This window comes from Pelmatolapia mariae, linkage group LG12, assembly GCF_036321145.2.
Source record: "Pelmatolapia mariae isolate MD_Pm_ZW linkage group LG12, Pm_UMD_F_2, whole genome shotgun sequence".
Classification (NCBI taxonomy): Eukaryota; Metazoa; Chordata; class Actinopteri; order Cichliformes; family Cichlidae; genus Pelmatolapia; species Pelmatolapia mariae.
The window spans coordinates 22,088,960-22,100,868 of NC_086237.1; the positions used below are offsets into that span (position 1 = coordinate 22,088,960).

General features: G+C 43.1%; 1 protein-coding gene across 1 annotated transcript; it reads left to right on the plus strand.

Moving 5' to 3' along the window:
* The first annotated feature begins 109 nt into the window (after window positions 1–109).
* Window positions 110–11,764, plus strand: cmya5 (cardiomyopathy associated 5). Its single transcript, XM_065471808.1, is given in 14 exon segments — window positions 110–225; window positions 1,022–1,667; window positions 1,794–4,484; window positions 7,434–7,529; window positions 7,619–7,837; window positions 7,926–7,948; window positions 8,461–8,630; window positions 8,723–8,857; window positions 9,041–9,187; window positions 9,416–9,563; window positions 9,668–9,801; window positions 10,260–10,377; window positions 10,451–10,627; window positions 10,719–11,764. Coding segments are annotated over 14 exon segments (5,073 nt in total). The 3' UTR covers window positions 10,972–11,764.
* The last annotated feature ends 145 nt before the right edge of the window (window positions 11,765–11,909 follow it).

The window sequence follows — 11,909 nt, forward strand, 5'->3', positions numbered from 1 at the left end:
ACACAAACAGGCGGACCGACTACCAATTCAGAGTGACTCAAAACATCAGGAGGACTCTAAAAAACAATACTTGGAGTTGAAAAGAGAAGATTTGGGGGAAATTACCAAGATGGACGAATGTGAGAGTCTGTATTCAGAGATGACGGAGCTGCAGGAGTTTCAGTGTGAAGCTTCAGATGTCATGAGCCAGGATGATGAAGATGAATTGGAAGAACTACAAAACAGGTGCTTTTAAAAAAACAATCTGAATAACCTAATTTTTATTCATATTATCTCTGTTTTAGAGGGATTTTTTAAAATGTTAGCTCTTTGTCTCTGGGCTTCTTAGCATCAAATAATTTGTTATAAACAAGGAAAGGAGAAGATGTAGCTTATCTCCATCTGGAAAACATAAACTCAATTTAGTTTCCATTAATCTAACTTAATGCCTTAAATAATCACGTAAAGAAGTGTCAGTGTGGCAGCTATATCAATGTTTGATGTTGTTCACCACCACATGTTTTACATCTCATTTTTATACTAGTTTCCTCTACTTATTCTTCCCATTTCATAAATAGTAGAAGAAACTGATATGTTGGATGCATCCTAGAAGGCCAGGCTTCGCTTTTCTAATATTACATGAATGACGCCTTGGGACGTCACCTTTCAGGGGGCTCGGATGTATTCATAGCCGGAGGGATGGCTCAGAGCGCATCAGATCATTATTTTTTTCAGATCATCACTCTCACTGGCAGCCCGGCACCAAACACCTGGTCTAATGCTGGAGATCTGCAAATCTCAAGAGATCATCTTGAGAAAAGATTAACTGGTGTTACTGTGTTTTCATCTTAGATTAACTCAGCTGCCTTGGTGGTCCAAAATGTTGCTCGAATATGTTTTGATTTGATTAATTGCTTTGTCCTCAGGTTATATTTCCATGAGCTGTGCCAAAAAGATCTTCTCTTGCAGTCAGACTGTTTAGTCATGCCTTTCCTTCCTCCCTCCTCATTCCTCTCACTCTGTCAATTCCTCTCTCCTTCAGTCTCCGAGAAGTTGTCCAGGACCCATCGGTGAAGCCCAAGCTCCAATGCCTAATGGTGGATCCGTCGTTCTCGATGGTAACAGTTCAGAGCGAGGATAGTGGTATTGTTTGGGAGACGGCCTCTAGCCGCTGCTCTACTCCGTGGGCCTCTGAGACGAGCTCCACCTCTGAAGCTTACAGCATGGAGGGCTCTGGAGCTGCAGGAAAGATCACCATCGTCTTTGATGAGGAGAAAGTAGTCCGCAGGAGGACGAGGTCTGGAGGACGAAGCAGTAGGCTCGGGGACAGGCTGAGCCGACCTGGTAGCTCAAGATCGGCTTCAGCTCTAGGAGTGGAGAGACCGGAGATGGCAGAGGTTTCACTTCCCAATGTCAAGCAGGAAAACAGCAAAACAGAGACGGACTTGGAGGAAATCAAAAGCAAAGATCAGCAGCTTTTTAGTTTGATTTCAGAGGGTTATGAGATTCTTAACATTAGAGTCCCCTCTAAACTACCCACTGTGGACGAGGAGGAGAGTACAGAGCTGCAGGACAATTTGTCTTATCTGGATCAGACTCCAAAGATCAAGTCTCATAACCACATTGAGTGGACGTTGCAAGATAATCAAGTCCTGCCAGAGGGGGAGGAAATACTGGAACACCAGGAGGTACTTTTCTGTTTCATTTGAAAGATTGTTATAATGAACTTTTTGATCTTTATTATGTTTCATTTGTCAGTTTAAGTGTTACAGTGCACTTTTTGGATTGAGATGCTGATTTTAATTTCTCCACAGCCCTCAATGCAAGATTCTTCTCAGCCATCAGCAGACACAGAGCTTGGACACACACCCACTCAGAGAGAAAGCACCAGTGACATTGACTATTTCGAGAAGTTTACCCTTTTGGATGTGGTGGCTCCTGGAGAACAAGCAGAGCTGCAGGAGGAGTTTAAACAGCCTGCAGCAAAACTCCAAGCTGAGGAACAAAAGCCTGCTGGAGAAACAGCCACAGGCGCCCCCTCTGCATCTGAGGACTCTTTCGTGTTTGTTTCGGACGTAGATATAGTTGGGGAACACCTTGATGAGGTCTTCTATGGAGAAGGACTTCCTGCTGATGCACTACATCAGAGAGAAGAGGACAAGACTGAAAGCCAAGGAGGGATGAGAAGCAGACGAGAAAGCCAGAGGTCAACGAAGGGCAGCGGATCAGTGTTGTTTGAGACTGAAGAGACCACTCTCACGCCCATCTTTATCTCTTCTGGACCTCCTAAGATCATTGACCCGATCCTGCTGGAAGAGCCCACTGCCATGTCCTTCATGTACTCTGACCTTTACGAGGATGCTGTGGGTGAGAGGAGGAAGAGTGATGAGGAATACTCTGAGGCAGAGAGCGTGGCATCTGAGAAGTCTTACAGGAGACGTTTGTCAGATTCAGAGGAGTCACATGGGTACCTGGAGAAGTTCATTTTAAAAGACGAAACTCCTACGCTGGATGTTCAACCAGAGCCGGTGGCCAGTGAGAGTGAAGGAAGGATGATGTGGCCGCAGAGTAAGTTTGAAATGACAGGATGTTTAATACGAGTGCCAGAAGAAGAAAAGAAAGAAAAGGTGAAGAAGGAGGAACCAGAGGTGCAGGAAGTGCAACTCTCTGAGGCTACTCAGGAGGAGACTATAGGAGTGACCTCGGAAGATTCAGGTCAGGAGTCTAAACCACCAGAGAAAAAAATGGAAGATCAACAAATGAAGCTTGAAGATAAGACAGACAAGACCGAGTCTTCTGAGTGCAGCTCAGAAAAGCCACTTCCTGAAACTCACCAGGCGGACTGTAAAGTAGACCATACACAACAGAGTGAGGGTCATCAGAGAGAAGAAGAAAAAAAGTGTGAGCAAAGCTGCACTGAACCCGAGCATGCCTGTGAGGAGGTGTTAGTAAAGACTGATGGAAAGACGCCTGTAGTGCATGCAGATGTACAAGCACCTGTAAGCAGCGAGGTGCCTCCTGCGGTCATTAAATCTGAAGTACAAGCAGAAGCCTGGAAGATGAGTTTGTCTGAGGAGGTTGTTTCTGACACCAAAATAGAGTCTGCTGATGAAGAACTAGTAACCAAAGCAGAGGACTTAGCTGAAGTGAAGGAACCTGAGACTGTAACACAGGAAACGTTCACTCTGACTGAACCCTCGGCTCAAACACCAGCGTCACAGCACAAAGAGGCCGAAGATGTTGGACCTGTTGAGGTTATCACAGACTGTGATGCTGCAGTGCACACTGTTGTGGAGGTAACGGAAAAAGCAGTGAATGAAAAAGAGATTCAAACCCAAGTTTGTGTTGATCTTCAGGAAGTGAGAAGTATTCCTGAAGGACACGAACCTCTGACAGGGGAAACTACTGCTGAGGACAAGTTGGATAAAGAAGGGTTAGAGGTCACAGCCACGTCCATTGAAGTAACCAAGCCTGTTTCAGAAGCAGTCATGACAGATGCAGATGAGAAACTTCATGCAACCCTTAAAACTCAGCAGAAGCAACAAGACATGGCTGATGATGAATCAGACAAAACAAACTCTAAAGTACCTTCAGAGACCAGTAGGACTTTGGTTCAAGACATACTGACCGTAGGTGATGAGCTAATCCTCCTCGTCCCCAAAGGAGAAGCTGTAGAGATGGATGTAGAGATCAGCCAGTGGTCAGAGAAAGATACGGTTCCTCTCCCTGAGTCTAACAGCACAGCTGAACTTCAGGCACCAGTAGAAGAAACAATGATGGAGCCTGAAGTCAAAGTAGAACCAGAAACTTCTGCAGAAGAAAAAGAACAAACCAGGAATGATTTCGATATGGACTATTCGCCACCTGCACCTGTAGAGGAAGCTGACTCCAAGGAGGCGAAGATTCAGAGACCCATAGCAGAAGACAAAATCATCTTTACTCCCCAAGAGGATTCATATGAAGTGCACAGAGAGGAAATACATCCTGAACAAACAGTCGTAGAACAGATGGCAGAGATCCACGAGATAGAAGAAACAAGCGTTATTAAAGCAGATCTAGTTCCACATGTTGATCTGCACAGAGAGGATGTTGAGCAACAAATGGAGGAAGATTGGGGATTAGCAGAGCGCCCAGATGTGCCTGATGTTGAGATGGAATATGAAGTGATTTCTAAACAGGATGCAAAGGAGATGCCAGAACCTGAAACACAGAGAGATGTGGCTGGGCTATTACCACAGCCTACTCTGAAGAAAGAAGAGGATGAAGAGATGGTGGTAGAGAAGGTAGATTATTTCCCAGAAGAAGAAGAAGAAGAAATGATTGAGGCTGACTATGAAATAATCGACGCAGAGGAGGAAATGCAGGCCCAGTTAGCTGCTGAGCTACAGGGGATGGACTGGTTCTGTCTCACCTGTGGATTTCTGCTGTCAGAGAAAGACTGCATGTCTGGAGAGCATCACAGCCATGATGTGACTGCCGTGGATACGGCTTACGAAGAAATAAAGGTAATCTAATATTGAAGCACAGCTACACACGCTGGGCAGCACAGTGGAGCAGCGGTTAGCACGATCTGTGTGGAGTTTGCATGTTCCCCCCATGTCTAGTTCTCTCTGGTTCATGCAGTTAGCGGGGTTAGGTTTATTGATGTTTCTAAATTACCTCTAGGTGTGAATTTGAATGGCCATCTGTCCAGATTGTGCTCTGCCTTTCGCCCTATGGCAGCTGGGATAGGACCTACATCCTACAACTAATGCTGATGTAATTGCTCTCTATGGTACCTCACCTGATTTTGTCTAAAACAGCCTGTAAGGGGTTACCTAGCCTACAGTGGTTATTTCCTAAAGCCTGAAAACAAAGCCAAGAGCAGTAGTCAGGATATAGTTTCCTTTCTTGACTGCGATATAGAGTGCAATACAAAACGTGGCACAGCATCATGAACTGAACAGAGCAGAACACCAGTTTTTATACCGTAAATTCAAATCAAATTTTTTTATTTTCTCTGGTTCTAGAAGGTCAAAGTGGCTCCCGACTGTTTCATCATTCAAACATGTAGCTGCTGACACAGCACAAAAACCACACGAGTACTGCAATCAAATAGCAGCTCATTATCCTACATCTCACCAGTGTTATGAACTCTTGTTATGAACATCACACATTTTACGGGCATTAGTTTATAATAAACTGGTCTTAAATTAGTCAACGTTTCCATTCAATGCCAACAGGCCGCCGCTTCTCAGGCTGCAGCCAAGCACATTGAATTGTGGTGATGCAATGCTCTGCTTTGATCGGTGCAAAGGTCCAGTGTGACATCATCACGTAGAAAATGATATGCGATCCGTACACACACACACACACGTTTTCCTCTCTTGCTATACCTCTGGGTGAGCTTAGGGTCAGCCATCACGTGTGGAAACGAAACCTTCTAACGATCAGCTATTTTAATCTTTTTCCTCAAATTAAAAAGTAAACAAACACAGATCTGTGTTTTTAGGCTGAAGGTTCAAGACACATTTTATTGCAACAATCAGAGAAAACTCGTAGACACACACGCCTCACTAAGGGATAAGTTATTTCGACAACAGGAGAGGGGTATGTCAAACTTCTGGCACTTAAATGAAGAGAAAGTTGGAACAATTTTAAGAAAGATTGAATGTCATTTCCAGCTGATATTTAAACCAGGTCTTGATGATGTGTGATCCACCATATTTATGTGAAGTATTGACAGCTGTAGAGAGTAAACAACATAAAGATCAAAAGAGCAAAGCTCTAATCTAAGTCTGACTTCAGCACCAAGAAGTGCAGTATATTCAAGTACTCCACAGAGGAGGAAAATTGATCCTGGCATGCTCACCAAGGAAACTTAGCAAACCCGTGTCCGGTCCAGTTCTCCAAGCTCAAAATTACATTGCACTGCTTCACTTCTACATGCACAGGGCGCTTTTTGTCAAACGCGTGTTAAACTGCTCTGTAACGTTATAAATCTGCTCTTAGATGAGAAATTCATGGCATTCAGAAAAATAAAGACTGGCTTATTTTAAGCATAAAACATTAGCCAGCTGACCCTCAGACTAATTTAGAACTAAGATGTCAACGCCCATAATTTGTGGTTGAATATTATGGAGCCAGCAGTGTGAAGGGAAATACCTTTTCAAGACCACAGTTACTGCTTTGAAAATTTACTGTGGTCATGATTGCTAATAACTCAAAGAAGTGGCTGTTGTTTGGAAAAAAAATCTTAATTGAATACATTCAGACATATGACTAAAGTCTGGCTGTTGGTAAAGCTAAAGGCTATCTCTGTGTGACTGGCCCAGGGTTGTGTGTGCAGGTATGTTCACACGTTCTCCTTCAAACACCTGTTCTGACTCTTAGCAGTGAGGAGGTCGGTGTCAAGAAGCAGAGAGCAGGGAGCGATCAGTGACCACATCTTGACCCAGTTAAATGTGAGCTGCTTGTGCTGAAGTGGTGACAGGGGATCGCCGCTGCTCTTCTTCCTGGAATAGCGTCTCTGATGGCTCTCCTTAAAGCTGCAGCAGGCTCGTATTTTAACTTCAGGATGAACCCGTTTTATCTCTCTGAATAGTAACAACTTGCGGGAGGGATTTGTTTAATCTTTAAACAAGATAAAGAACTCAACAGAGCAACTGAGAAGGTGGGACTCACTGAATAAACACATGATATAAATGTATTTCCCCCCCTTGTTATCATGAGTAAAAAAAGAAAGCATGTTGTTTTCATTTGGTTAATAATGTTGTGAAAGATGAAACACCTTCTGTGAAACCCTGGCAGAGATACCAGCCCACAAAGAGATCTGTATTCTTGTTTATCTGCTAGATTTTCTTTAAAACTTTATAATCTTTTGAGGTTACAAACTCTGAGAGAGCTTTGGCTCAGCTTTGGCATCATAGGCAAAATATTTCACTTTGCACCTTTGCATTATTGTCAGAGTGCTTACAGCTGATATTTCAATGAGAAGAGATCACTTGGAAGAACTGAACATCATTTATTGAGACAGAAAAACTTTTTAGCGATTAGACTTTGACGATGATGGTACAAAATCCCAGCACTGACAGGATTTAGGACAGGACCCCCCCGAAGTCTCGATGGTGGTGGTGGTGAAGATGATGACTCCATCCAAGAAGGCTTGGATGGAGCTTTAACTGAGGTGTCTGTGAGGTGGAGATGAGGAGGAGAGTCTGAAAGGGAGAATGACGAGAACACAGATTTAAACCACACAAAGTGGATGCTGATTGGCTCAAAGAAGGCGGGCAAGAAGATAATTGGACTAGAGTAATGATGTCAGTATTGAGACTGACAGGATGGGAAAGCAGTAGTGATGTAAAGAACAGAAAAGCAGCTGAACACCCAGGAAAGCAGGCAGATGAGTGATTGCAGATCTTCCTTACTGAACTTACGCACAAGCTTCATTTAACCTGTAAGTGTTTGTAAAACAGGAGTCGCTGAGTGGTTGGATCTCAGATCTTCAGGAGAGATCGGAGAACATCGAGGACTTGGTGTCAGAGCTGGAGCTTGCCTACAACTCTGTGGAGGTAAAGCATGCTTAAGTTGCTCTAAGCAGCACTGTTAGCTCGTGGTAGAGTTTAATAAAAAGCCTCTCTTTGCTGTTTGTCTGGCTCAGGATCAGTTCATAGAGAGCGAGGCGGCCATGAAGGCTCAGAACAAGGAGATGATGGACGTGGTGATGGAGCAGTACAATAACATGTCTGTCAGCATGGAGGAGGAAAAGAAGACCAAGCTGGAGCAGCTCTATGATCAGATTGTCTCCTTCCAGGAGAGCATTGACTCGGCCAAGGCCATTCTGGAGACCGCAAGCAGAGAGGCTGAGACTGAGGCCAGGGTGAGTCCTGAAGCTCCTCGGGTTTATTGCTCATGAGGGTTTGTGTCAAATTTTTAATAAAATCTTCTTCAATCTGCTCCCCCACTAGTCGCCTGAAGACATTCATGCAAGGTAATTTGCTTTCAATGAAAGATTTGGGAACGAGTGTGGTTTCCCAGGACTTTAGTGGTAACCAGTTTGGCATGCTGCTTGACCTCCAGAACCCTAACCTGTGGAGCATGCTGGTATGCTGGATATTAAAATGCATGAGTGAATTTTTGTTTTATTATTACATATCTAAGAAGCCATGACAAAAAGTCAAAAAGTGTTAATTTATTTAACCAAAAACATGAATTTAACACAAAAAGTTTTGCCAAGAGGTGTGAAGGTCAGTATCATCAGAAGACAGATTTTATAATTATACTGATTGCCACAAAATAAAGATCCATGTGGTGTGAACATGGGTGAGGGTTTCTAACTGATCTACCATAGCATAGAAATATATAACATATAGGCTGCGTTTCCCAGGCATGGATTAAATGTAGTCTTTATAATGGAGATCGTCATTGAATTTTTCTTTTAGGTTAGGTTCAGCCTTAATCTATGTCTGGGAAACTGGATGATAAAGTTGGACAAGTGAGCAGATCGCTCACACTTTAATGCTGATTCACGTTGTGGTTTATGGTCAGACTTACAGCAGCTCTGGACTCAGCCTCGACAATGGAGCTGGGTCCCAAGGGACTGCTGGTGTTTGAGGACTATGCCAAGGCCAACACTTCAAGCTCAAACCTCGCACAGCGCAAAGGAATCCCAGGTAGGTCTGCTGTGAGCTTACCCTGTGTTTGCAGATCCCGTGATATCACATGTACGTATATGTGGCATAAAGCTTCCTGATGTGTGTCTCAGTGCCCCAGAGGCCGACACTGCTGCCGCAGGAGCTGGGCTCAGCCACCAGCACCAGCATCACAGTTTACTGGAAAGTCAACCCTGGAGATATCATAGACTGCTTCCAGGTCTACTGCATGGAGGATCCACAGGGCGGTAAATACTTACAGGATGTTTCTTAAACTGAAAAATTGTGGAAGACTAATAGTTGTAGATCTTTTTAAAAAATAATGATGTTGAACAGTGAACAAATTAAAAGGTTTCTGAGTATATAAGTGTAAGGAGATGTTTGTCTTCAGGGTTACATTTGAGGTGTTTTATATCTGCTGTGGTCCACAGCTGTGTCAGAGGAGTACCGTGTGACAGTAAAGGAGAGTTACTGTGTCCTGGAGGACCTAGAATCTGACAAGATGTACAAGGTGTGGGTGATGGCTGTCAACTATACAGGCTGCTCTCTGCCCAGCGAGAGACTCACCTTCAGAACTGGTCAGTCTGCACGCCGGACTTATAGCAACACATCTGTTGTCTGATAAAAATGTTGAAGAACTGCTTTCATTTTTTCCTGACATGCTTGACCGAATTCAGATTTCTCCTCTACTATATTAAGACAATGTGCTTGGAAGCAATGTGGCTGTTTGTAGTTTACAGACGAAGCAAGAAAAGTCCTGCAAAACCATAAAGGTGTACTTTTCATTAGTTATCTCTCTCTGGCAGCTCCTTCAGTGCCAGTGATCGACACAGAGCGCTGCAGCGTCCTGTGGGATTCGACTACTCTGAGATGGAGCTCAGCAGAACAGGCTCCTGGACAGAGTTACACTTTGGAGTACTGCCGACAGTATGAACTGGAAGGAGAAGGGCTCAGGTGGGTGTTGACCAGACCGGTAAGCACACTGACACATGTTACTATACTAGATGTTTATGTAAAATGTTTGTTTGTGCATATATTTTTGCTGATGTGACTCCCAGATCCATCTCAGGTATCAAAACCTGTGAGCAAAAGATTCTCCTGCAGCCCAGTGAGAATTACCTGTTTTACATCAAAGCTGTGAATGAGGCTGGGGCCAGTGAACAGAGCGAGGCTGCACTCATTTCCACAAAAGGTATCAAGAACACACACTTCACAAATCATGTTTAGAAATTTAAAGGATGTACATGATGGGCATGAATGGTACAGTAATGTGGTGCTTTAGATTTCTTTGTATTGTTCTTTTTCCAGGCTGTAATGATTGTACAGCATACATCTTTAATGCCTTACAAGAAAACAAGAATTGTTTTGTTTTTTCTCTAATCCACATAGGGTCAAAAGTATGCATGCAGGCTTAGCAAGTTGCACCCCAAGAGATGTTTTTTGGTAGCCATCAATAAGCTTCCAGTATAATTCTGACTGAATACTACTCTACTTGGCAGAATAGGTAGAATTAATTTAAATTGTTAAAAAAAAAAACAGTCCAAGGAAATCTTGATTATGATGATTTTATGTTCACAAGTGTACAACCACCCTACAGAATTTCTGCTCCCCTGCTTATGTTTTTATACTCTCTGTTACTTTTGTCTTGAGGGACGAGGTTCCACCTGCTGAAGGCATCAGCTCATCCTGCTCTCCAGCTCTCAGAGAACCAGACCACTCTGCACTATTCCCAGGATGCACACAAAACCGCCTCGCTCACAGACACACAGTAAGTGTAACCCAAGAACACATCCAGTAGACCTTATTAGGAAAACTCTTTTTAAAATCATCGTGTCCTAAAGGTTTCCATCCATCCTTGGTGAGCTGCTGCCAGCACGAGGGATCTATTACTGGGAAACCAGCGTGTCACAAAGTATGGCCTACAGGCTTGGAGTGGCATACAGCACAGCCAACAGAAACAGCTCACTGGGGGGAAACAGCCTGTCCTGGTGTTTGCAGTGTACTCCCTCACCATCAGGGTAAACATAAGGAATTTTCACCCATTGCTGTGATGTTTCTGATAGTTTTGGTCTTTAACTTCCACTTTTCTCTGTCTTTCTGCCCCTCCAGTTTCAGGTATCAGTTACTCCATAATGACATTCAGTCCAGCGTGTTTGTAACTGAGACGCCTGACAAAGTGGGCACTCTCCTGGACTACCAGCTCGGTCGTCTGTCTTTCTACAATGCCCAAAGTGGTCAGTTATTAGGCACCTTCAGACAGAACTTCACTCAGCCATGCCAACCCGCTCTGGCTTTGGAGTTGCCTGGCAGCCTGGAGCTCAGCATGGTGCCGGTGGTGCCGGAGTTTACCAAGGACAGCTAGCTCTGCTAGTAGCCTAACACAGTGGAGAGTTTACAGGTCACGATGGACTCTTAAAATGTTGAAGAATAATGTAGAAGAGATGATTCCTCTAAAGCTAATATATGGGTTTGTGTGTTGTTAGCTGACGGAAGAACGATCACTTCAAGCATCCTTGGGTTTCTTGAAAGGTGGAATACAAATCTATGTTATTATTATCAGTACTTCAACCACATAGAGCTTTAAAAGCTAGTTTTCTGCAATTGAATTCAAATTAAATATGTATCTGGGTAAAAAAAAAATGCCTAAAAAGGACACTGTCAATTTAAAAAATAGAGGTTCTATTTCATATAAATGGATTTAAATTAAGTGCTTTGATTTATTTCCCCCGTTGATGAGCGTGAATGAAAAATGAAATGTGAAAAATGTTATAATTCTGAACCAAACATGTGACAATCTTTTACTGTTTTTGTAAACGTTTTTCTAATTTCACCCAGTTCATTCAATCCCTTCATCACAGATACTGTTAGTAAATGCTCTAATAACATATAGATGTCCGAACACAACCACTGTATAATTAGTCCTTCAACAAATTATTACTCAAGTTTTCTTTTGTTTTGTTTTTTTTGTCACCACAAAGTTTTAGACTGAGTTTGTGTCTCCGAACATACACTGTGGCACTTTTTAAACTGTTTCATAATGTGAATATGTTTGTTTTGTGTAAATAACCTTTTTAAAGAGATGCAATCAGTTCTTTGTTTCTTATGTGTGACTGTCAACAAATGCAGATCAGCTGTTTTTCTTCTTCTGTCTTGTAAAAACGGATTTTTCTGGTCTGAAAGAACATGATTATTTTTCTATCTGCTCAACTGAACTAATTGGTTTGACTCATTTACCATCCAGCCATCCTCCCCTTATCAGGTTCAGGGTTTGATGAAACCTGTCTCAGCTGTCACAGAGAG